Genomic DNA, 21,504 nt, shown 5'->3' with positions numbered 1-21,504 from the left:
AGTAATTTCAAACCATGTGCTGAAGGGGCTTCAAAAGAAGAATCCACTTACCCCACCAACCCTGTTCTTGGGGTGTATTGGCTGATCCCTTACCACTTGGTGCCAGTGTCAGTGGAAACCATGCCCCCGGCAGTAAGACCCATAGGCTCTTCTATTAACAGAGAGTAGACCCATGGGGAGGGGGGAGTTATCTAATACTCATGCAATCCCTTCCTCACTGTTGCTACAATTCTATGGGTGTCCCATGCCCAAGTCTGCCCTCAGGTATGCTGGTAAAAATAAAAATGCTGCATCTGCATATTCTAGGGACAGGTTGGACCCTGTGTATCTCCATCAAGCCTGGGATACTTTCTGGCACTCTTATAAATATCCTCTAGAGATTGTATGCGGCTGTGAACCTCAACTGCAACCAAAATGCATTTAGTAATGCCGCAGAGGGGTGGTGGCAAAGGTGGTTCCACATCCCTTCAGCAGTTCCTCTCTGTGGGGCTGGCCAACAAACTCAGAGGTGCTCTAAGTTAAGACCATCTGCCCCTAGCCCGAGTGTCAGCTGTAGATCAGTGGACACAAGGATGCCTGTGTCACAGGCTGGGGGATGGGATGTCCCAGAACCCACTGGCTCTGTGCTACAACTGATTCCTTCTACACAAGGGGAATCAGGTCAGCTGGCTTCTGGCTGCTTCACACTGCTGGGCTAGCCTGAGAGAAAGGAAGTGGTTCGAGCACTAGAATAGGGCATGGCATGTCTGGTTTCAATTCCCAGCTTCTCCACAGACTCCCTGTGTGCCCTAGGATAAGTCACTGTGCCTCGGTTCCTCATCTGTCAAATGGGGTAAGACTCCTCCTTTTCCCAGCTCTTGGTTTGTCTATCTCTGTAAGTTCTACAGGGCAGGGCTCTCTCTCACTAGGTGTATGTACAGTCGGGGAAGCTCTGTGTTGTTTGCAGCCCCAAGCACAGCTGGCAGACAGCTTTAGGCGGCGCACCTGTGGGCTGTCCGCCGGTGCAGTGCCATCGGCCTCCCCTCCACCCAATTGCCCCGAAGCTGCGGGACCAGCGGACCTCCCGCAGGCGCACCACCTGCCTGCTTCCCTCATGGCGACTGACAGGCCGCCCCAGGCACACACGTGCTGTGCTGGTGCCTGGAGCCGCCCCTGTATACAGTGCCTAGCACTTCAGGGCCCGAGCTCAGCAGAGGCTTCTCGCAGTACAACTACTGATGGTGGTAAGGTGCCGCTAGAGAGTGGGCATTTCTTGCAGGTTTCCAAAGGATCCAACATGTGACATCCTCAGTCGAGGATTGCCTCCTGGGATCAGTACGGCAGAGGGCCTGCTGGGGGTGGGGAAGTGTCTGATGCAGACTGGCTACTTTTTCCAAAGGCTTCCATGTGTTTGCCATTGTCACTGCAAATGGTGATAAATGGGGGAGCTTTTCCACTTGCTGCAGGCCCTTCCCTCCTCTCTTGTATTACTCACTCCAGTATCCCCATTCAGAAGGCTCAGCTCACATTACAGCTGTGACGTTTGAAGGGCTGGTGCACCGCGATCTTTGATCTTTTTCTACGGGTGCTTCGTCTCAATCCCAGAACAAAGGGGCAACAGGGAGAGCTGATCTGGGCTGCACAAGGGGATACCTGTCTCAACAGCTGCAATGCAGACTGCAGTCTCTAACCCCTCCCCCCAACCCTAAAACCCCAGCCCTCAGCTGGTGACACCACAGACCAGCAAAGTGGCGCAGACAAGCGCTCAGAACAAGGAGATAGCATTTTACTGCCAAAAGATAGTTTCCGTTCTTTCTATCAGCATTCTACAGAAACAGCTGAAATACTATGTGCCAAACCCTATAGTCTTTCTACTTGTGCTTAAGTAAAACAAGTATGATGACTGAATAAATGTGTAACAGTTTTAAAAGGATTTGCATCATTTTTTTTTATAGGCAAGTGAAATGATAATAAACTGGGCCTTCTTTGTATGGATATCTGGTTATTGATCACTGTCGGTGGGTCTTCTTTTTATCTCAGGCTGGTGATCAGTAGTGACTGGAAGCTGTTGCCATTAATGTCTGCTTGACAGTTTACATGTAATAAACTGAGAGGTTCACATCGAATTGTTACTTAACAGACATACCTACTCCAAAAACCCACCACATGTGATGCCTTGTTGGCAGACTCTGGAAATTAGCTAAGAAAGAAAGAGCCAAAGGTACCAAGGTGACTTTGTGGGATGCACCATTACCATTAAGCGAAACTTCACACTAAAGGTTGGGAAGAATCTTCCATGGTATTACATTGGGTTTTCTTGTAGCTACAGATAATAGTGATTAGTGCTGGATCCTGATATCCCTAACACAGCACTGGGTAGCTGAGAAAACCCAGCCCCTAATTCCATGCTGATTCCTGAAATGAATGTTGATCTACAAGGAAACCATTGAACTGGATCACTCAGAGAAATCAGCAGTATTATCCCTAGTGAGCTGTGGGGTGTCTGCTTGGGAAGACACAAAGGAGACAAAGAGAATCAGGCCGTGACATTCCTGACCTATTAAGAGTCTCCAGTTCTTTGCTGTATAGACATTGATGGACCAGTTCTCTGATCAGGCAGATGTGTAGCCAGGGCAGGTGCAATGAAGTTTCGCGCCCTAGGCGAAACTTCCACCTTGCACCCCCCCCAATACAACCCCCCCACAGCAGCTACTCAGCCCCCCACCCGGGAGCCCCCCCCGCCACAGCAGCTACCCCCCCACCGCGACAGCTAACCCCTTTCCCCCCCGGTTCCCCCATGGCAACTAACCCTGCCTGGGGAGACTTCCCCCGCCCCGGCAGCTAACCCTGCCTGGGGATACTTCCCCCTTCCCCCCTCCCCGGCAGCTAATCCTGCCTGGGGAAACTTCCCCCCTTCCCCCCTCCCCGGCAGCTAACCCTGCCTGGGGAAACTTCCCCCTTCCCCCCGGCAGCTAACCCTGCCTGAGGAGACTTCCCCTTTCCCCCTCCCCGGGGCTAACCCTGCCTAGGGAAACTTCCCCCTCCCCGCCCTGCAGCTAACCCTGCCTGGGGAGACCTCCTGCTGAAACTAACCCTGCCTGAGTAGCCCAACCCAGCTCACCTCGGCTCCGCCTCCTCCACTGAGCACGTCAGTGCTGCTCTAATTCTCCTCCCCGCCCAGGCTTGCGGCACTGATTGGAGGAGTCTTAGAGCTGGGCTGTGTGCTCAGCGGAGGAGGCAGAGCGGAGGTGAGCTGGAGCAGGGAGCAGTTCCTCTGTTCGCTCCCCCTCGTTATTGCGGGAAACCCTCTCCGCGCGCCCCCCCACCCAGCTCACCTCCATCTCCTCGCCTGAGGGGACTTTTAGACGCCTCCAACTACTAGGCGCCCTAGGCGGCCGTCTAGTTTGCCTAAATGGTTGCACCGACCCTGTGTATAGCTGTGCCGGTTGAGAAGTGAGAAGAACACATGTATTTCTCACTTTCCCACTGTGGTGCATTTGCTTTCTGTGTCCTGCACCTTTAAATTTCTAAGAATTCCACCCCTGTCCTAAGATAGATGCTCCTTTGTTCAGAGTTGCTGCAGCATGTTACACAGGAAACACTATGGGAGGCAAGCCTGCTCTGCAATGCTCCCTTCAGGGCCACGCATGGTACTGCAGATGCTCCCCTCCTCAGTCTATGAGGTTGGGGCAGGGTAGCCCGAGTTGTTAACTTGGCATCAGTCTCTAAACTATCAAATATCAAAATATCAGCTTTAGACTCAGCTGTCTGAACCTTTAAACAAAGTGGGGAAGACCCCTTTGAATGCTTAGGCCTTGGCCTGGGTTCTCCCTTAGGCGCTCCTCCTCTATACCAAGCTCATCCAGCTCTGCCCCTGAGCAAAAGCCTGAAAGCCTTCTTAAGAGGCTTGCTGATTCTTGATTGGTCAGTATTTCCTCCTGGCCCTTTTAGCCCTCTGCTGATGCCTCCCATAGGGGCCAGAGAAGGCCAGATAGACCCTGTCACAAACACACACAATGTGCTCTCTCCTGGAGACTTTACATTGGTTCTTTCTTGTTAATATTTTCCTGAATATAAAACTAAAACATCTGAAAATATGTGGCTGCTCATGGAGCACAGAGCCATGACATCACTGGGCAGTTCCATTGTGAAATGGCTGAGTCCTAATGTCAGGGCTTTGTACCCCCCGCTCTCCCAAGCATAGCACAGAATGGGGAAATGATTCTCTTGGTGATGGGCAGATCCCTAAAGGCTGCGGGTGAAACTCTGACCCCAGTAACATCAAGGGGCGTTTTGCCATTGCTTTCAATGGGGCCAGGATTTCACCTTGGGAGCCTCGGTTCACATGTTTATTTCTGCTGAATCTCTTAGAGGAAGCACGGTTTGGTGATCATAGCACATGTCTGGGAATCAGGAGACACAGGTTCTATGGCCAGTTGGGCCACCAAGTGTCTATCAAAGGCAAGTTACTTAATTACGCACGGCTTTACAGTTCAACAGTCACCTACCTCTTTGTAAAGTACATTGAGCTCCTGGGTGAAAGGCGCTCTCTCAGCGCTTGTTGTAGGTGAATTTCACACGTATGGAAGGAGGATTTGGTAACAATGGCTAGAGTCAGAAAGACCATGGCCAGGTGTTGTGCTGGCTTCCCCACACTGCTCTACTAGTGCACCTGACTACTGACCTCGTAATATTACCTGCATTTCTAGTCCTTGCCTCCCACAGACCTCTGCCAATGCATACAGCTTTGATCAGCTGTGGCACCCATATCAAGTTCTGGGCCCTCCATGGCTCTGCCAATGTGCCTACACTGCAGCATGCCCCTTTGTACAGACATGCACACACTCCTTCAGTCAGCTTCGAGAAATACATGTTTCCCCTGCCAGTGTTTGTGGACAAATGTTCCTATGGAGAGGGAGAGAGAACATGGGTTTCTAATGGAAACACTGAGGCCAGGAAATAGACCATATTTCCCAATGGGAAGCACTTTCCCATAGAAATTAGGCATGCCCAGCTTTCCAAAGATAGGCTGTGACAAGCGCTTTTGCAGTCCATGTGGGCCTGAAATGAGAATTCCTAGTGCTAGGTCTCAGGTAATCTCCGGCTGCATGAGCAAATACATTTGATACACTGAAAGGGTTGCATGAGCATATCAGACAAGGCTTCCTCACTTTGCCCAGGCAGCCCATAAAATATTTAACAGGCCGCCATAGGCAATTACATTAGAGGAGATAGTTAAACACCCCCTACCCTAGGGCACCCCCCCTGCAATGTAAATCAAACAAATTGGACTCTTTTCACAATTGACACACACGATTTTACTTACTGTAAATAATTTAGTATTAAAAAGTAGAGATACACTTTGCCCCATCTGTATTTTCTTTTCTCTCGCTCTCTCCTCCTCCATGGAGTCAGATTGGTGCAGGCTCCAGGTTCCTAATGCAGTAGATGGAATGGGTGAATTTTGCTGCCTGGTTGAGCTGTTAAAAGATTCCCATTTTCTAATGGAAGAAACCACACTCAAGAAACTTACAAAGTTACCCATTTAAACTAAGATGTTCCGTGCCAGCTAACACTGAGGGATGAAAAAGTTCCTCCCTGCAGAAGGGCCCCACTAAATTGCTGGCTGGCACATCTCAGGGATTGAAGCATCTTCCTATAAACTTGGATGAATGTTTAATTGAAAGCTATCTTTCACAGTTGGGTGCAGTGGGGTTTTAATAATGATTTTTACAAGCTGGTCTGAATCACTTTTCTGTAGGGATATTTTTTTCTTCTGGGTTAGATCCCTGAGTTAAATCGCAGAGCGAGAAATCAGGAAGAGATGGACCTTGGCATCACTGGAAGCTGGTTCTATTTCCCCACCTCCAAAACTGATTCAGTTGAAAACACATTGTTTTAAATCACCACTTGATGGTTTTTAGCCAGACTATGAATGGAGCAGTACAGAGCTCTTGCACCTACTTCAGTCCTGCTGTAACTCCACTGCTTGCTGTGGAGCTGCACTGGGGTCACACCCTTTAGCACCTTAAAGGCCCATTTCTGATCTCACATCAGCTTTAAACGGAGGTAACTCCATTGACTTAGATGGAGGTGCTTTATTTACAGGTGTGTAAGTCAGAGCAGAATCAGGCCATAGCGTTTAGTGCATCATCTCTGAAATACATAAGCCTTGATTTGATTTTCAGAACCTTCTTTTCTGCACTCAGTGCTGGCTGTTTAAACCACCTTTCTGCTCTCTGTATTCCATGAACTGTCAAGGGCCCATCCAGCCCCTGGAATATGAGTCATGGAAACAAAGAATGTGGAGCAAAGGTGCTCTCCTGCTACACTCATCATGTCCCTATGCCAGGACCCATTCTGCCAACTCTAAGCCAGTTCAGGGAGACATTTCTCCCACCGTTATGACTTCTTTGCCCCACTGGAGTAAGAGATAAGCAGGCCCTAGACATCCTGACACCACAGTTTCAAAGCCTGACAGAGATCACTCAATCCTTCATCCTTTAGAGCAGATAAAATGACACTTCATCTGGGTACTTCCACTGAGATTTTGAAAGCAGAGGTCTTGTCTGCTCCATGCTGGTGCTATGTTGCAAGGTGCTATTGGCAGCCAGCAGGTGAATTTTGAATCCAATGTGTAGTGGGGTGGTCACCCTGCTCTAGTTTGGAAGGAGTTAAAAACAGCCCTGGGAAAGGGCTGCCCCAAGGCAGCCAATCACAAGTGAGCTTGAGGCAGCCAATCAGGGCCCAGATGGGCCAGTATAAGAAGGGCTCCTGGGGCAAAGGAAGTGAGTCTTTTTCCAGCAGTGGAGTAAGAAGGACTTAGCTGCCTGGTAGAGACAGGGCTATCTTGGACAGAGCAGTACTGGGAAAGGGCAGGCTGAGCTGGAGAGCTCTGGTCTGGTGACCTTCCAGGCTCAGGCCTTGCAGCAAAGGCCTGAGGAGGTACTAGGGCTGCAGGGAAGCAACCAGGCCAAGAAAAGGCAGCAGGTCCAACCCTCTTGCCAGTGATAAACAGCCATTTCAGACTGCAATTTGCCCCTGAGAGAAGAGGCTAGGTGATGATATGCAGTAGCAACTGAGCAAGGTGGGTTGAGGTTCGCCTGGGAGGGGAGACCAAGAGTGTGGGGACACTGCCATGGGGCAGCACCCCAAGGTAAGGGGCAGTGGGGTCTGAGAGGGACATGGGGCCAGAGGTGGTGGAGACAACAGGGAAGGTAACTGAGGGCGAAAAATCGGCCAGAGCAGGGCATTCCTGAGCTGGATGAGCTAATTCCTGGATTTACCAGCAGGAGGCGCTACACCAGTGAGTCAGCAGCCTGCTACACAAGATGTAAGAATGGACATACTGGGTCAGACCAAAGATCTATCTAGTCCAGTATCCTGTCTTCTGACAGTAGCCAATGCCAGGTGTTTCAGAGGGAATTAACAGAACAGGTAATCATCAAGTAATCCATTCCCTGTTGCCCATTCCCAGCTTCTGGCAAATAGAGGCTAGGGACACCAGCCCTGCCCATCCTGGCTAATAACCATTGATGGACCTATCCTCCATGAATTTATCTAGTTCTTTTTTGAACCCTGTTATAGTCTTGGCCTTTACAACATCCTCTGGCAAGGAGTTCCACAAGCTGACAGTGCGTTGTGTGAATAAATATTTCTTTTTGTTTGTTTTAAATGTGCTGCCTATTAATTTCATTTGGTAACCCTTAGTTCATGTATTATAAGAAGGAGTGAATAACACTTCCTTATTACTTTCTCCACCCCAGTCATGATTTTATAGCCCTCTATCATATCCCCCCTTAGTCGTCTCTTTTCCAAGCTGAAAAGTCCCAGGCTTCTTAATCTCTCCTCATATGGAAGCCATCCCTAATAAATTTGTTGTCCTTTTCTGAACCTTTTCCAATTCTAATATATCTTTTTTTGAAATGGGGTGACCACATATGTACACAGTATTCAAGATGTGGGCATACCATGGATTTATATAGAGACACTATGATATTTTCTGTCTTATTATCTATCCCTTTCTTGATGATTCACAACATTGTTTGCTTTTTTGACTGCCGCTGCAGATTGAGCAGATGTTTTCAGAGAACTATCCAAAATGACTCCAAGATCTCTTTCTTGAGTCATAACAGCTAATTTAGACCCCATCATTTTATATGTATAGTTGGGATTATGTTTTCCAATGTGCATTACTTTGCATTTATCAACATTGAATTTCATCTGTCATTTTGTAGCCTGGTCATCCAGTTTTGTGAGATCCTTTTGTAGCTCTTCACAGTCTGCCTGGCACTTAACTATCTTGAAAACCAAAGACCTCTTTCAAGCCAAGTTGGAGGGGATCCACACTCTTTTAGGCTCAACAGAAGCAACCAAGCCTTTTATGTAATAAAAACAGCTAGGGTCTGGGGAGGGTTGTGACCAGCTGAGATACCAAGTCACATGGCAGGTCAGAGCTAAGCTATGTGAACTGAGGGATTTCCCTGGCTGCAGACACGGGGCTAGGAGAATGGTTGCATACTGTGTGTGCTGGAGGCAGAACAAGCCAGCTTGAGGAACCATGAGTGTGACCTTGAGAAGAAGCCAAGAGATGGGGCTTTTTGGGCACAGAACCTGCTAGAGTGGTGTACTTGGAGATTTCTGAGCAAGGAAAGTGCCCGTTGCTGTTTGTTTCTGCGATGTTCAGGGAAACAGGACTCAGTGTGCTTTTGTTGTAAATAAACAGGATTGTATATCAAACAGGCCTGACTCCTAGGATCCACTTCTCACACTGGAAACAACCTTGTAGGGCCTGAGCTTGGGCTAACTGCTTGGGCCAAACTGGCAGCATGATGATGCCCATGGCACAAAGGACACCCATAGGAGTTTGTCCCAGGGTTCTCATCCAAAGTTTCCCCTTTCTTTGATGGTGTGCTGTGGGTACTAAGGATTTGCCTGGACATTGGGCTCCATCCCAGAAGTGACAGCATTTCAGAGATGCCAGATCCTCAAATTCTTTATGCAGTTTTTATTCAGTCTTAACACAAGCAGAACTCTCAATGGGCCTGATTTTCCTCTCCCTTACACCTACATTTACACTGCTGTAGCTCCTTTGACTTCACTGGTGTTACTCCTGATTCATACCTGAAAGGAGACTCTTGCCAATTGCATCCAATGAACAACCAGTGAGTAACACTGGTGTAACTCTGGAGGAGTGCCACTAAAGCCAGTGGTGTTATCCCAGTGTAAATCGAAAGGAGAAGTGAACGTGGGTAATGATCTGAAGAGTTGGACCATTTTTTTGCAAAGCACTTTGGATTGTTCAGGGTGAAAGATGCTATGGAAGTGAAATAATTAATAATAGTTGTTGTTGTTATACTGCTGCCCATTTTTTTGACTTGATAGCATCAGTCTGTTTTTAAGATATCTAGCTTCACCAATCACAGAAGAATCTGCTAAACTTCTAGCTAAACCATTGGCCTTGGTGTGTTGCATCTGTAATATATCTGCTCTCCTGGCCGACTGTAGCTAAATCACAGTGTATTTTCTTTTAAATAGCCATCATCGTATTATAGTCCATCTCTTTGCATCATGCGGTAGCCCTATCTGACCAACTCGAACACGGCAAGACAACAAGGAAATGTAGCTATGACACTTTGAGAGCTTGAAAATCAATAGCAAAGGTTCCCCTATCTGCACTGGGAGCAGGAAAGGGCACTAAGAAAAGGCTGTGCTCATTTGGAATCAGGGGGTGTGGCGTAGAGGGGGACCATACAAGCCAGTTGATTATAGTAATTAATGTAATACATTGTTTAGGATGGGTTTATGCCTTCTTTGAATTATGGGAGCCATTCAAAATAGCTAGAATGTCCCAGAAAGTCTGGTCCCCTGTCCCTCCCCCCCTCCACCCTGCATCCCAAAACCATTAGGTCCAAATTGCTTCCCCTCCCTAGCTGGGAGAAACACTGACATCAATAGCTTTTATACTCTGTGCAGTCTGGGGTTTGCCATGTGGTTCAGTACTTTGACCCAAACATCTATTAAAGATATATCATAGATGATCAACATATATGCAGATCTGAGCAGTATATCTAAACTGCAAACAACTGTTAATTCCTTCAGTCTCAGTATGAGCAAAAATTCCAGCTGGGCCCTGGGAATGCCAGGCAGGTCTCTGGCAGTGAAAGTCTCTGCCCAGCAATGCCCTTGGAATGCTGGGTAGGTAGGTGTCCCCCACTAATATAAACTTCCTTAGCTGGTGCCAGCTGGAACTTCAGCAACATTCCCTCTTTGCCAGAAGCTATGTCTTCTATAACTGCAAGGGACTTGTGCCCTGGGACTTTCCCCACCACAATTTTGTGTGGATGTTATTGGCATCAGCCAATTGCATCAGCTGAGTCACACACACGGGGTGTTTGTCAGCACTGCTCTAAGATCACACTGTTGACCCAGAATCCAGATATGCTTTTCACCAGGACCAGTTTACATCACTCCAGCGCTACCAAAATGGACTCCAGAAATGTCCTAGCAGGAATCTTGCTGCTGGAGAGCCACACTGCATGATGCAAAGGTAGAGTAGTAAAGACTTCCCAGGGCAAGGATAGCACTTTTCTGCCTTGGTGAACTCTGCTGAGCCTCGACTGCCAGGGAAAGGCAGGTTGTGTTTCTGTGACTTCCCTCTCCAACACAGTGCAAACACATGATGGCAATCCATCTCGGAGGTATGGATTACCAGGTGTGGGAGTGGGTCTCACAGGAAGGAGTGCAGTCCACCAGCCAAAGGTGAAAGAAAGCATGTCTGAACACTGCATGGATGCAGATCCTGAAAACCATCTTGACGATGAGAAGGTGCTGGGTGCTCCTGTTAGCATCTGCGGGTCAACAACTGAGCATGGCATAGACATTAAAACAAAAGCAATAGCCACTATTTTTTGGGTCCCGTGAAAACAATGGGTATTTATTCACATGGTCAACCTGCTGGCTCTGCATCAGTAGTTAAGCATAATAAACAGCAATCCCAGACTTGCATATGTTCCTGATTTGGGGTCTAACCCTGCAGTCCGATTCATGTAAAACTTCCCCTGATGGAGTATAAGAGCATGCCTTTATCAATGCATTTAAATTATTACCGATGACCTGATTGATGATGGGAGTGTGCACACATGGAATCTCAGAGGAACAGCTGTGTACATTTTAGCTCCACTGGACTCACTGGAGGTAAGGAGTGTGTGGAGGTAAGGAGTCTGTGTTTGTGCTAGTATGCACACTTGTGTTTGTGGGTATGGGCATGTGTTTGCTGTGTGTGTATTTGTGGGTATGTATTTGTGTGCATGTTTGTGTGTGTGTTATATATATATATGTAATATGTGTGTGTCTTTGCGTATAGATGCCTATGTACTTTTGTGTGTTTGCAGTTGTTTGTGTTTGTGTGTGCATATATGTTTGTGTGTATACACATATTACGTGTATATGTTTATGTGCCCACATGTGTGTGAGAGAGTGTGCAGTGTTTACTAGACAGGAAAGGATGACAATGATAAGAAATGAAGAGGTGTTTTCATCCTCCCCAAGCCCTGGATCTACTCATTCTTGAAGAATCTCACATTATAACCGGTCCCGATAGTTCTAATGGGCTGAACAAAAACCCTGCAGCTGAACATGCCAGAGCTTTGGGGAAGTTCAAGTTCAGACCCAGACCTGAACTCCATCACGTGGGCCAAGATTAATGGGAAAGGTCTCCCTCATCAACACAGCTCTGAGGGTCAGCTTGAGTAGGGCTGGTATCAGAACAGTGGGAGAGCCTGCTTCTCTGAAGTGGTCTCTGTGCTTGGTGCAAGGCTTGGGCATGTTCAGCTGCAGGGTTTTTGTTCAGCTCATTAGCACTATAGGGGCTGGTTGTAACATAGATTCTTCAAGTCTGAGTAAGTCCAGGGCCGGGGATCAGGCCTGTCTCCACGTCCTTGGCAGGGGTTAGAATTGCTGGAATGCAGAGAACAGGGATAGACAGGGGCAGATGAAGAGAAACTGGGGTATCTGGGAGGCTCCACAACTCCCCAAGAAAAACCCAACTGCCAAGAGATTATTGCAGCCATCAGAGATAATGATATTACAAGCTATTAGCCAAGAAAGTGCCTGACTACATTGCTCTCTCCGCTGCAGAGCACCAGGCAGTGAGAATTCCCCCTTGCAGTCATTCCACAAGTCTCTAGTGTAAAGGGAGCATAAAATGAACCTTGCTGGCAGTCCTTCCTTTGCCCATCATCCAATGCTGCAGTGTCTCTGCAAGCAGCGGTGGTAATTCCAGAATGACTCAGACAGCTGCGCTGATGGAAAATTGAGTGGGGGGGAAAGAGTTCTCCATCCCAACGCAGTGGTAAGCATTCCATTCCCACATGCTCTAGGCCTGCAGGCAGTTAGCACGGAGTAGCCATGTTGACAGGGAACAACAGAGGTCTCAAATGTTCTTTACAAATTATAAGGTTCAAGAAAAGGCAATTGGGTTCTGCTGCTTGTTTGGCAGTGATGACACTTTAGGCCTGGATCTAATATTGTCAGTAGGGGTTTTTGTTTAGAGCGGAGCCTAAGCTCAGTTTGAAGACGCAGGGCATTAATCAAACACATAAAGGAGGAGCAAGAATCTTTCCCAAGGTTGCAAAGTGGGTTTAGAGCCTTTCTGCAGCATTATGTGTCCCCTCCCATTGTGAGAGGATCTCCAAAGATGCAGATTTTATGGGCCCAGCTGTGCCCCACCCTTACCTGCCTATTGCCTTGCGCTGCCACAGGGAGCTCCTATGGATTCTATGCCATAAGGGAAAGGGCATTCCCCTGTAGCTTCCAAATCCTGACTTCTCATTCCAGCACAGCAGAGCACAGCCAGTTCTTCTGCCAAGGTCTTTCCACAGGCACAGAGTTTAATTTTCCCTTGGACACAATCTCTAGACACACATCAGTGATTTGCTACATAGACATAGTTCATTGATTCATTGCACCCTTCTTTGGCCAACAACAATTCCATGACCTGAGAATGGATCACAAGACTATAGCCTCAAAGTCTGGCTCCAGCCCTGGAACCTGGAGTTGAACTTGCCCAGACTTTGCAGGTGTTCAGACTCTGGTTTTGGTGTCATCTCAGCCAATTAGACTGTTTTGTTTTTTCTTTCAACCCTCCCGCCCTGGCTGACTCCTTCTCCTCTCTCTTCCTCTCCATAGTTTTTAAAGTTTCCAGTTTCCCAGCTTTAATACTTTGTGTGCAGCCACACCTGCCACCTTCTTCTGTGGCCCTAGAAGATCACAGGTGCCAAGTTGGGTCAGTAGTGAGAGGGGAGATCTCCAAGAGACACCTAAATTCTGTAGGAATCCAGCTGGGGCTGTTAACTTTGAACCCACTGTTTCATAATAGCATTGTGGGCATTATGTTGGTACAGGGCCAGCAGGAGCTATGTAATACTAAGAGAGCATGCAGGTGTTGCCTGCACTGCTACAACCGCTGCATATCTGTGACATGCTATGTGTGTCCACTGCTGCACATTGCACCTGCTCTGAGCAAGCACCTTTTTATCCACCTTCCTATCACACTGCACCATTGCAGTGCCACAGTATACAGTAAGCACCTGCAGCAGTACACTTAGTCTTTCCCTGAAATCCCTCAGTGCACTTGCTCACTCTTAATGACAGCTTGGACAGCTTAGTGTAGAGTCTTTGTTGCCTGTCAAATGGCTGCATGAAGGCCTGAGAGCATCTAGTGGGCTGGGCTTGGATTTGCACATTCCTCCAGTTCAGAATGGGCTTGAGCATTATCTCCATGTAGACTTTAGTTGAACGGCTAAATTACAATGAAACAGTGGAGATACGGGTGGAGGGGGAGGAGTTTACTAAAACACAGAGGATAACTAGCTAGCTAAATCCATAAGCATGGTAAGCCATCTGGGACTGCACTAATTCTTACAGAAGAATAGAGTATAAATAAATACCCCATATTTATGATTGCCAAACAAATTTATTCAAGTGGGTGAAAAAAATCATTGAAACATTTTTTCATCAAAGAAGTGGCTTTTTGATCAAAATGGTATTTTGTTGTAGAAAATTTTCGCTTTGGCTAGAATACTCCAGATTTTTATGGAAATCAAAAACAAAGATTTTTGTTAAAATGTTGGGTTTTGGTATTCAAAAACTAAACATTTATATCTCAAAAATAATTTTTGAAAACTGGCTTTTTCTCTAATTTTTTTAAAGTTAAAATGTTTTAATTTTTGGTTTCTCATTTCAAACCAAAATAAATAAATAAATACATTCAACAGAAATTTTGAAAAAAGATTAAAAAAATTTCGTCTTTTAAAAAAATTGATACTGTATAGTTAAATATATTCACCATTTTTATGTGAGTCATTTATAGTTATTGTGTGATGACAACCCTTTGACAATCCATTTTTTATTACAGCCAATACCACTTTAAAAGAAGTCAAAATATGATCAATAAATAAAATACATTTCCTTTAGTCATGCATCTGTGTTGAAATCCTGGTTTCAAACACCCGAGACTTTGAGAAAGTTTGCATCCAGATTCATATGCGAACTTTGTGACTAGCCTCAACTCAATTTTTGAAAGCCCTTAATAATTTAAAAAACAACACGAGAGGCACAAAAGGCATAAGAGCAATGTTTATAGCACTGTACAGATATAGCTCGACATTCTAGAACAGAGATTCTGATTCAGAAAAATTAGCGCAGTAAGTCCTTTAAGCCTCAATCCTGCAAACACTTCTAACGCGGCTGCTTACTTGGAGGAGCATTCCAGTTGACTTCTACGAGCAGAATTAAGTCAGTGGGTTAGTTTGGTTCGTTATGAGAAATATACAATAGCCACTGCAGAAGAAAAGATATCACAACCGATATATTGTTAGCGACTAATATTTTAATTAAATCAATGGCTGAACATATGGGGGACAGATGAGTACAATTAGAGCTTGTTATTTGTTAAAATGATACTTACTATTAAATTAGCTCCTTTCTTGGTTAACGAATTGTTTGGGAGCCAATCCTGATTTTCTTCCCAGACAGTCTTTATTTCTAAATATTTGCTGGGTTGTTTGGACAAAGGATTTTTCCAACTATAGGTCGTTTGAGAAGTATTTTATTTTTGATGGGAGCGATATGCTTTTGGTGTTGTCTGATTGGTCCTCTAAGTCACATGATCCTCCACCCTGTTTCGCTGACAAACTTTTTCTACACGAGGCGAAGGGAAATGTGTACAGAGCCGGGATACAGCATTCGAAGCTGGCTGGAGTGGCAGTTCGGAGCCCAGGTTCTGCAGACAAGCGGCCCATGGGAGCATACAGCTAGGAAGATAAAGAACTATGTACTTTCAGGTACAGCTCTTCAGAGGACTAACATTCCTGCTAGCATATCTGGAACCAGTCAGGATTCGTGAACAGTGTCATGGATACTCGCTGATCACAACTCGGAGCATTTGTCCAGCACCAAAATATCCAGGTATCCATTGACTTTGTGCTGTTCACGCACCCGCTCCTCAGTGAGCCCTCAGACTGAGTCCGAGGTTAGGGCTTGCCAAGAATATCCTCGCCTTCATTCCAAATAAATATGGGCTTGTTGCAAACGAATGGAGACGCAGAGACAATAATCATTGGGTGGTTCATCTAACCGCGTGTCCCTAACCAGTTTAGCTCAGGCCAGGGGATCAAGGAAGTTTATCTTGTTTCACCCATTAGCGGTGGGCAGTATTTCTCAGCGAGATGAGGTGCTGGCAGCTAGCCCTCGCACCCTGCTTGGGAGACAGTCGGGCAGGGCTCCGAGGCAGTGTACCAGTCCCGCTGCCCGGTGGCATCAATGCACCCTGACTGCTTGCAGCTGGATCATCGCTGGGGCGGGGACGGGAAGAGGTGGCCAAGAGGCTAGTGAGATCACTGGCTCCTGCTCGACTTCTCGGGGGAGTGGTAGGAAGAGGAGGCGGAGTCCGCAGCCAGCTCCCCCAATTGGAGGGGCTAGGGGCGGGCCAGGGTAGGACTATAATGCCATTGATGCTGGGATCAGCAGTCAGACAATAACAACAGACCAAAAGAGCAAAGCTCAACGGATTCCACCTGCCCATGCAGTAGCCACCCGGTACCACTGCGTGTCTTTCTCTCTCTGTCACCATGATGTCTATGAACAGCAAGCAGGCTTTCAGCATGCACCCCATCCTGCACGAGCCGAAATACACCCACCTACACACCAGCTCGGAGGCCATCAGGAGAGCCTGTCTACCAGCCCCCCAGGTAAGCGGCACAAAGAGTCCAGGTAGTCCCTGAAAGCGGGACTGATGTCAGGCCGCTTTGCTGCCGGCTACCTGGGAGCCCCGCGCTAGATGTACGTGCATTTCTGTTTATTTCATAGGCAAGGGAAAGATGCAGGAGTCATGAACAGCGGATGGATTATTTTTATTTGGCGTCTTCAGCTAATGCTTAGACTCTCTGTGTGATGGGGATTCCGCAAACTGCCTCTAACTTTTTCTTTAATTTAATTTTGCAGGCAGTCACATTCAGCAGAATCTCTCTAACTAAACTGGCGATAAGTTTGTCGGGCAATTTCGATTCCTAGTATATTTTTTCTTGGAAGGAGTGTGAAGGACCCAAGTATGTGTTTGCGGGGCAGTTTTCTCGGGGTTCCCCGTTTAAGAAATAAGGCGAATGGCTTGCAGCTATTTGGAGTAAGAAAAAGAAACGGTCTCCCTCACTTTCTGGGCATGTTTGCCGGATTTAGGTCCATTGCCTGGTTTTATTCGTTTTTTGAGGGGAGGAGGGGCTGTTTTGTTTTTTCCAAAAATCTCTTTGCTTTGGAAGAGCGTTCCCTTGAAGATTGAGTTAGATCATGTTGGCATTGGCTGGTAATTCTCCTAATGGGATGTTGGTATCCTGACACTGAAGCCTCTCTTGCTCCTCTAGTCTGAGGTGACCCGTTGCCTGTCGCCAGTCTTGCCCCTCTTGCATTTCAGAGAGCTATCGCGTGCTTCACACTCTTTTGGCATTTTTGTTTCTTTGTTTCCTCAGATCCAAGGCAATATCTTCGCGGGCTTCGATGAGACTTTGCTGAGAGGGGCTGAAGCTCTGGCAGCTGTGGATATAGTGTCTCAGAAAACCCATCCCTTCAAACCAGATGCCACCTACCACACCATGAGCAGCGTCTCCTGCACGCCTACCTCTTCTTCTGTTCACCTGCACCACCCCTCGGTGCTGAGCACCCACCATCACCACCACCACCAGCCCTCGCAGGGTTTGGAGGGGGAGCTCCTGGACCACCTCAACTCTGCCATCCCGCTGGGGGGTGTGCCCGGACCCGAGGTGGGCTCCACGCCCTCCCACCCGCACTCCCACATGCCAGCCCTCAACCACATGGCCCACCACCCTCAGTCCATGAACATGTCCCACCCCCACGGCTTGGCCTCCCATGCTGTCATCTCAGGCCCCGAGACAGAGACAGACCCCAGGGAGCTGGAGTCCTTTGCTGAGCGGTTCAAGCAGAGGAGGATCAAACTTGGGGTGACCCAGGCGGACGTGGGCTCCGCCTTGGCCAACCTGAAGATCCCAGGTGTTGGCTGCTTGAGCCAAAGCACCATCTGCAGGTTCGAGTCCCTCACCTTGTCCCACAACAACATGGTGGCCCTGAAGCCCATTTTGGAGGCTTGGCTGGAGGAGGCTGAGAGGGCTCAAAGAGAGAAAATGACCAAGCCCGAAATCTACACTGGCGGGGACAAGAAACGCAAGCGCACTTCCATAGCAGCCCCGGAGAAGAGGTCGCTAGAAGCTTATTTTGCTGTGCAGCCCAGACCTTCATCGGAGAAAATCGCAGCCATTGCAGAGAAGTTAGACTTGAAGAAGAACGTGGTGCGCGTCTGGTTTTGCAACCAAAGACAGAAACAGAAAAGGATGAAATTTTCTGCAACCTACTGAGAGCTGGAGAGGGGATGGGAGGGCAGAGAAAACCAGTGTTCGCCCCCTCCCCCAAGCCAGCCCTGGAATGATCTGCTTCCCCAGCTCCTAAATCAGGCAGATATTTTTTAAAGGGAAAACCACCAAGAACGGGTGACTTCGCTCTCCTCTCGAATCCGCTGTTGTCTCTGCAAATCAAGGAACTGGGCATAATAGTGTTACCAATAAAGACTTTTTTAAAAGACAAAACCATGCAGGAGAAAGGTATAGAACTGTCCGATAGTCCTGGTGAGTGAATGTCAGGGCTTGTGTCTTTGAGATGAAACCCGCTTACCCCCTCCACTGACTCCTAGAAAGTGGCAGAGGAGAAAAAAATTCAATGAAACTTGAAAAAAAATGTCTATTCTCAGTTTCAGATACTCTTTTTATATTTATGATTGTAAATATGTCCTTGTGATGGCACTCCGCCGGGGCTGGAAAGTTCCGTTCCATTAGGTTGCTGTATAGCGCGTCATCCATGTCAAACTCTTTTTTTTATTATTTATTTAAACAAGCATTCACTTGAAGGGCTCCTCACCTCCACACACTTGCATGGTTTACTTGGCTTTCCCCCTCTCTCATCTAGCTGCAAATCCGTCGCATTTTTGCAATAACTGTTCTGTTTCTACCTCATCAGCTAAAAAATAATGGAAAAAAAGAAAAGGAAAAAAATATCAGGTCCATGGATTAATGATTTGTTTGGAAAATTGGGGAGTTATTTTTCTTTTGTTTTACTTGGAATATTTAACGTCCATATAATTTCACTGTAAAAAACGCTTTGACAATCAAATAATTAAATCTTATATTTATGACATTTCCCCTTGAAAAGAGTATAATAACGTGTAAGTAACTGGGCTACTTGCTTCTCCCCATAAAAGCTCTTGGATTTGACGTACGAGTTTCTTTTCTCTGCACAATTCACTCGGTTTTTATTTTCCAGGATACATTGACCCAGGGGAAAGTTTTATTTTTGAGAGGTCGAACTTATATGTAACTTAAAGAAAACTCACTATGGTTATCAGAAGTTATTAGTAAATAACTTGTTACTTTGCAAATATTTAACTCTGCACTTTCTAAGGCAAGATTTTTTTTTGCTTTGCGTATTTAATAGAGAAATTTGCCTTTGTTTCCTTTTTAATGATTATTTAATTTTGTTGTGTGTGTGCTGAATGAAATTTTGTGTCTGTGTATGCTACAGAATTTCAAATAAACCATGCACGTTTTACCTCACTCATTCCTTGGCTTGTGGTACTTATTGTAGGGGGACCTGTTGGGAACAATATCCAGATAGAAATAACCCTCTTTTTAGCAACTATATATCCTGCAGAGCAAAAGCTCCCAGACGTTTATGCTGCCTATTTCTGGCTTGCTACAAGGTAGCTTCTTTAGCAAGCAACTGGGGGCGGGGGGGAATCCATCTACAAATGTTTTTAAAATTGCCAGTTCCGCAGCCTCTTCTTTAACCAAAACTGCCGTCTATTTGATTCGCATTCACAACACCTGATTTGCAGTGATAGGAACTGAGTTGCAGGCATGATATTTCTTGAATCGGTTGTGCTGTGCTCTTGACAGAAGAAACCCCAAATGCAAAGCATTTGAAATCGAACAAATTAATTCACGTGCCTTTCGCAAAGCAAGGTTTATTTGTACCACAAAAATGTAAATACTGCATCAAACTTCTCTCTGCAATGTCCAGTGTCTTTCTCTGAGGCTGGGATTCCTGCTTGTCAGGGGAAAGAGGTATTTATTTCACCTTCTAAGGAAACCTGCAACATGCACAACGTATGAGAGAGAGAATTAAGTGAGCACCGGCCCAGGAATTCTACTCGACTCCAGCGACGATAAAATGTGACTCCGAAATCAAAGAAATATTTCATTACAGGCATTTAGTTGTCAATAAAATGCTTTAACCTGAAGAACTTTACATTAAGAGCTTTGAAATGGCAATACCTCCCCCCTTCTCTCTCTCTCTCTCTCTCTCTCTCTTAGCGTTCAGGCATTTCTTGATTATTTCATAGAAGTCATCTCGGGGCAGGGGCGGAATCTTGTTCCATATGACAGCTAACTTGCGTGTGGGGGGGGGGACATGAATCGCAGGTCCTTTAGTAACAATCAAAATGATAGAACTGCTGTGGGATATTGGTGTTACTTTGTTTAAATGTAGCATGTGTGTTGGGGGAGCCGATCTGACCTAACTGCGTTTATTTCTAATGCACTTTAAAGTGTGCAGTGTATACATATCCACTGACATGCAAATGTGTGTGAATATTTGTTCTTTTCTCCCATGGCTCTCAAGATTTTTTCTCGGGGGTTGTCAGCTAGAATTAAAAGCGGGGAAGAGAATACAAATGGTCCAGAGAAAACTCCTATCAGCACTGAAGGCAAACCCCAAAGACATCACACAAGTGTAGACCTCTGTTGTCTGCCAATCCACTTCCAGCAGGTTTACACAGACACACAGGCTCCCCCCCCCCCATCCCCCGGGAGCGATGCTGGCTCAAATGACCCGTCTTCTCTTCAATCTTCAGCAACTGCACATGGAAACTTCCCACCACATGAGCGCAGAGGGAGCGTCTGTCTTGGTAAAACACATTGGGGCTGTTGCAAAGCGGCCGAATGTTCTCTTGCTACAGTGCCGCTCCTAGTCCGACCCGCCGCGCGCGGGGCTGTTCAGGCTGCATCAGCGGTAAAGACAAGTGCAGCCGGAAGGGCCTAAAGTACCTGGGATCTAACCAACCCCCCCCTGGGACTGCTTAGAGCAACTTCCAGCCTGGGGCAGGCCTTTCCAGTGTCACCTCCGTCCCCACGTGGGAGGCCAAGGAGCCAGAGCGAGGGGCTCAGGCGGGGCGGGGCGTTGCTGCCACACACCTGTTAGCCCAGCCTGGCCTCTCGTGCTTCCTGAAGGTTGTAGTTTTGCGCAGGGCCCTTTCTCCGATCCCTCGGGTCAGAAGGGCAGCACGTGGGTCTCTCATTCAACCAGCGCTGGCCAGGGCCTCTGCCCGCATAACCCCGGGGGAGGAAGCGGGGAGACAGCGCTAGAAACACTTCCAAGTTTCCAGTCCAAACCAAACCGCAAAGGATCTGGGGAATTTCCCTTGTTTTCTTTTGAAATCAGCCCGGGGCCTATCAAACGAAATTTCTTGTCATTGATCTGGAAGCAGATGAAGCCGTTTGACCCCAGGTCGAAAGCGCGCTCGCCTTGCTGATGAGAGCCAGGTACTGGTGTTTCCCCTTTCCCGCGGAGATTCTTGTTCTACGCCCGATGCCAGGTTGGTATCTTTCCCCTCCTCTCCTGAGCTGGGGGTCTGTTCAGCGCTCACCACTCTGGAGTCTTTTGGCGGACTAAAGACTCACCGGCTCATAGCAGCCTCTATTTCTTGCCTGACATGAGAGAGGAACCTGATTTTAGATCATTTCCCTTCTTCTCTGAGCTGAAACGGATCCCATGTACGCTTACAACACTTCCCAGGGTCTGCGCTAGAGCCTAAAGCCCCAGAAAACCGCAACGGAGCAGTGGGTGTGCCCCGGGGCCAACGAAAAGGATGGCACCGAGCTGTTTCTTTTTAGCCTGCCTTTTAGTTCTGAC

General features: G+C 47.2%; 1 protein-coding gene across 1 annotated transcript; it reads left to right on the top strand.

The window, feature by feature from the left end:
• Positions 1-16,109: 16,109 nt before the first annotated feature.
• On the top strand, positions 16,110-17,908 carry LOC116826297 (brain-specific homeobox/POU domain protein 3). The gene is made up of 2 exons (XM_032782941.2): positions 16,110-16,229; positions 17,001-17,908. Exons 1-2 carry the CDS (start codon positions 16,110-16,112, stop codon positions 17,898-17,900), a joined length of 1,020 nt encoding a protein of 339 aa, XP_032638832.1. The 3' UTR covers positions 17,901-17,908.
• Positions 17,909-21,504: the final 3,596 nt, after the last annotated feature.

Source organism: Chelonoidis abingdonii, chromosome 8 (genome assembly GCF_003597395.2).
Source record: "Chelonoidis abingdonii isolate Lonesome George chromosome 8, CheloAbing_2.0, whole genome shotgun sequence".
NCBI lineage: Eukaryota > Metazoa > Chordata > Testudines > Testudinidae > Chelonoidis > Chelonoidis abingdonii.
Note: the sequence above shows the minus strand (reverse complement) of the source record. Positions and strands in the feature narration are given on the sequence as shown.

Bases quoted from the DNA above. Each gene is read 5' to 3' on its own strand.
- LOC116826297 (XM_032782941.2), top strand. From the start codon at position 16,110: ATGATGTCTATGAACAGCAAGCAGGCTTTCAGCATGCACCCCATCCTG. The intron at 16,230-17,000 runs GTAAGCGGCACA...TTGTTTCCTCAG, and splicing joins CCTGTCTACCAGCCCCCCAG to ATCCAAGGCAATATCTTCGC.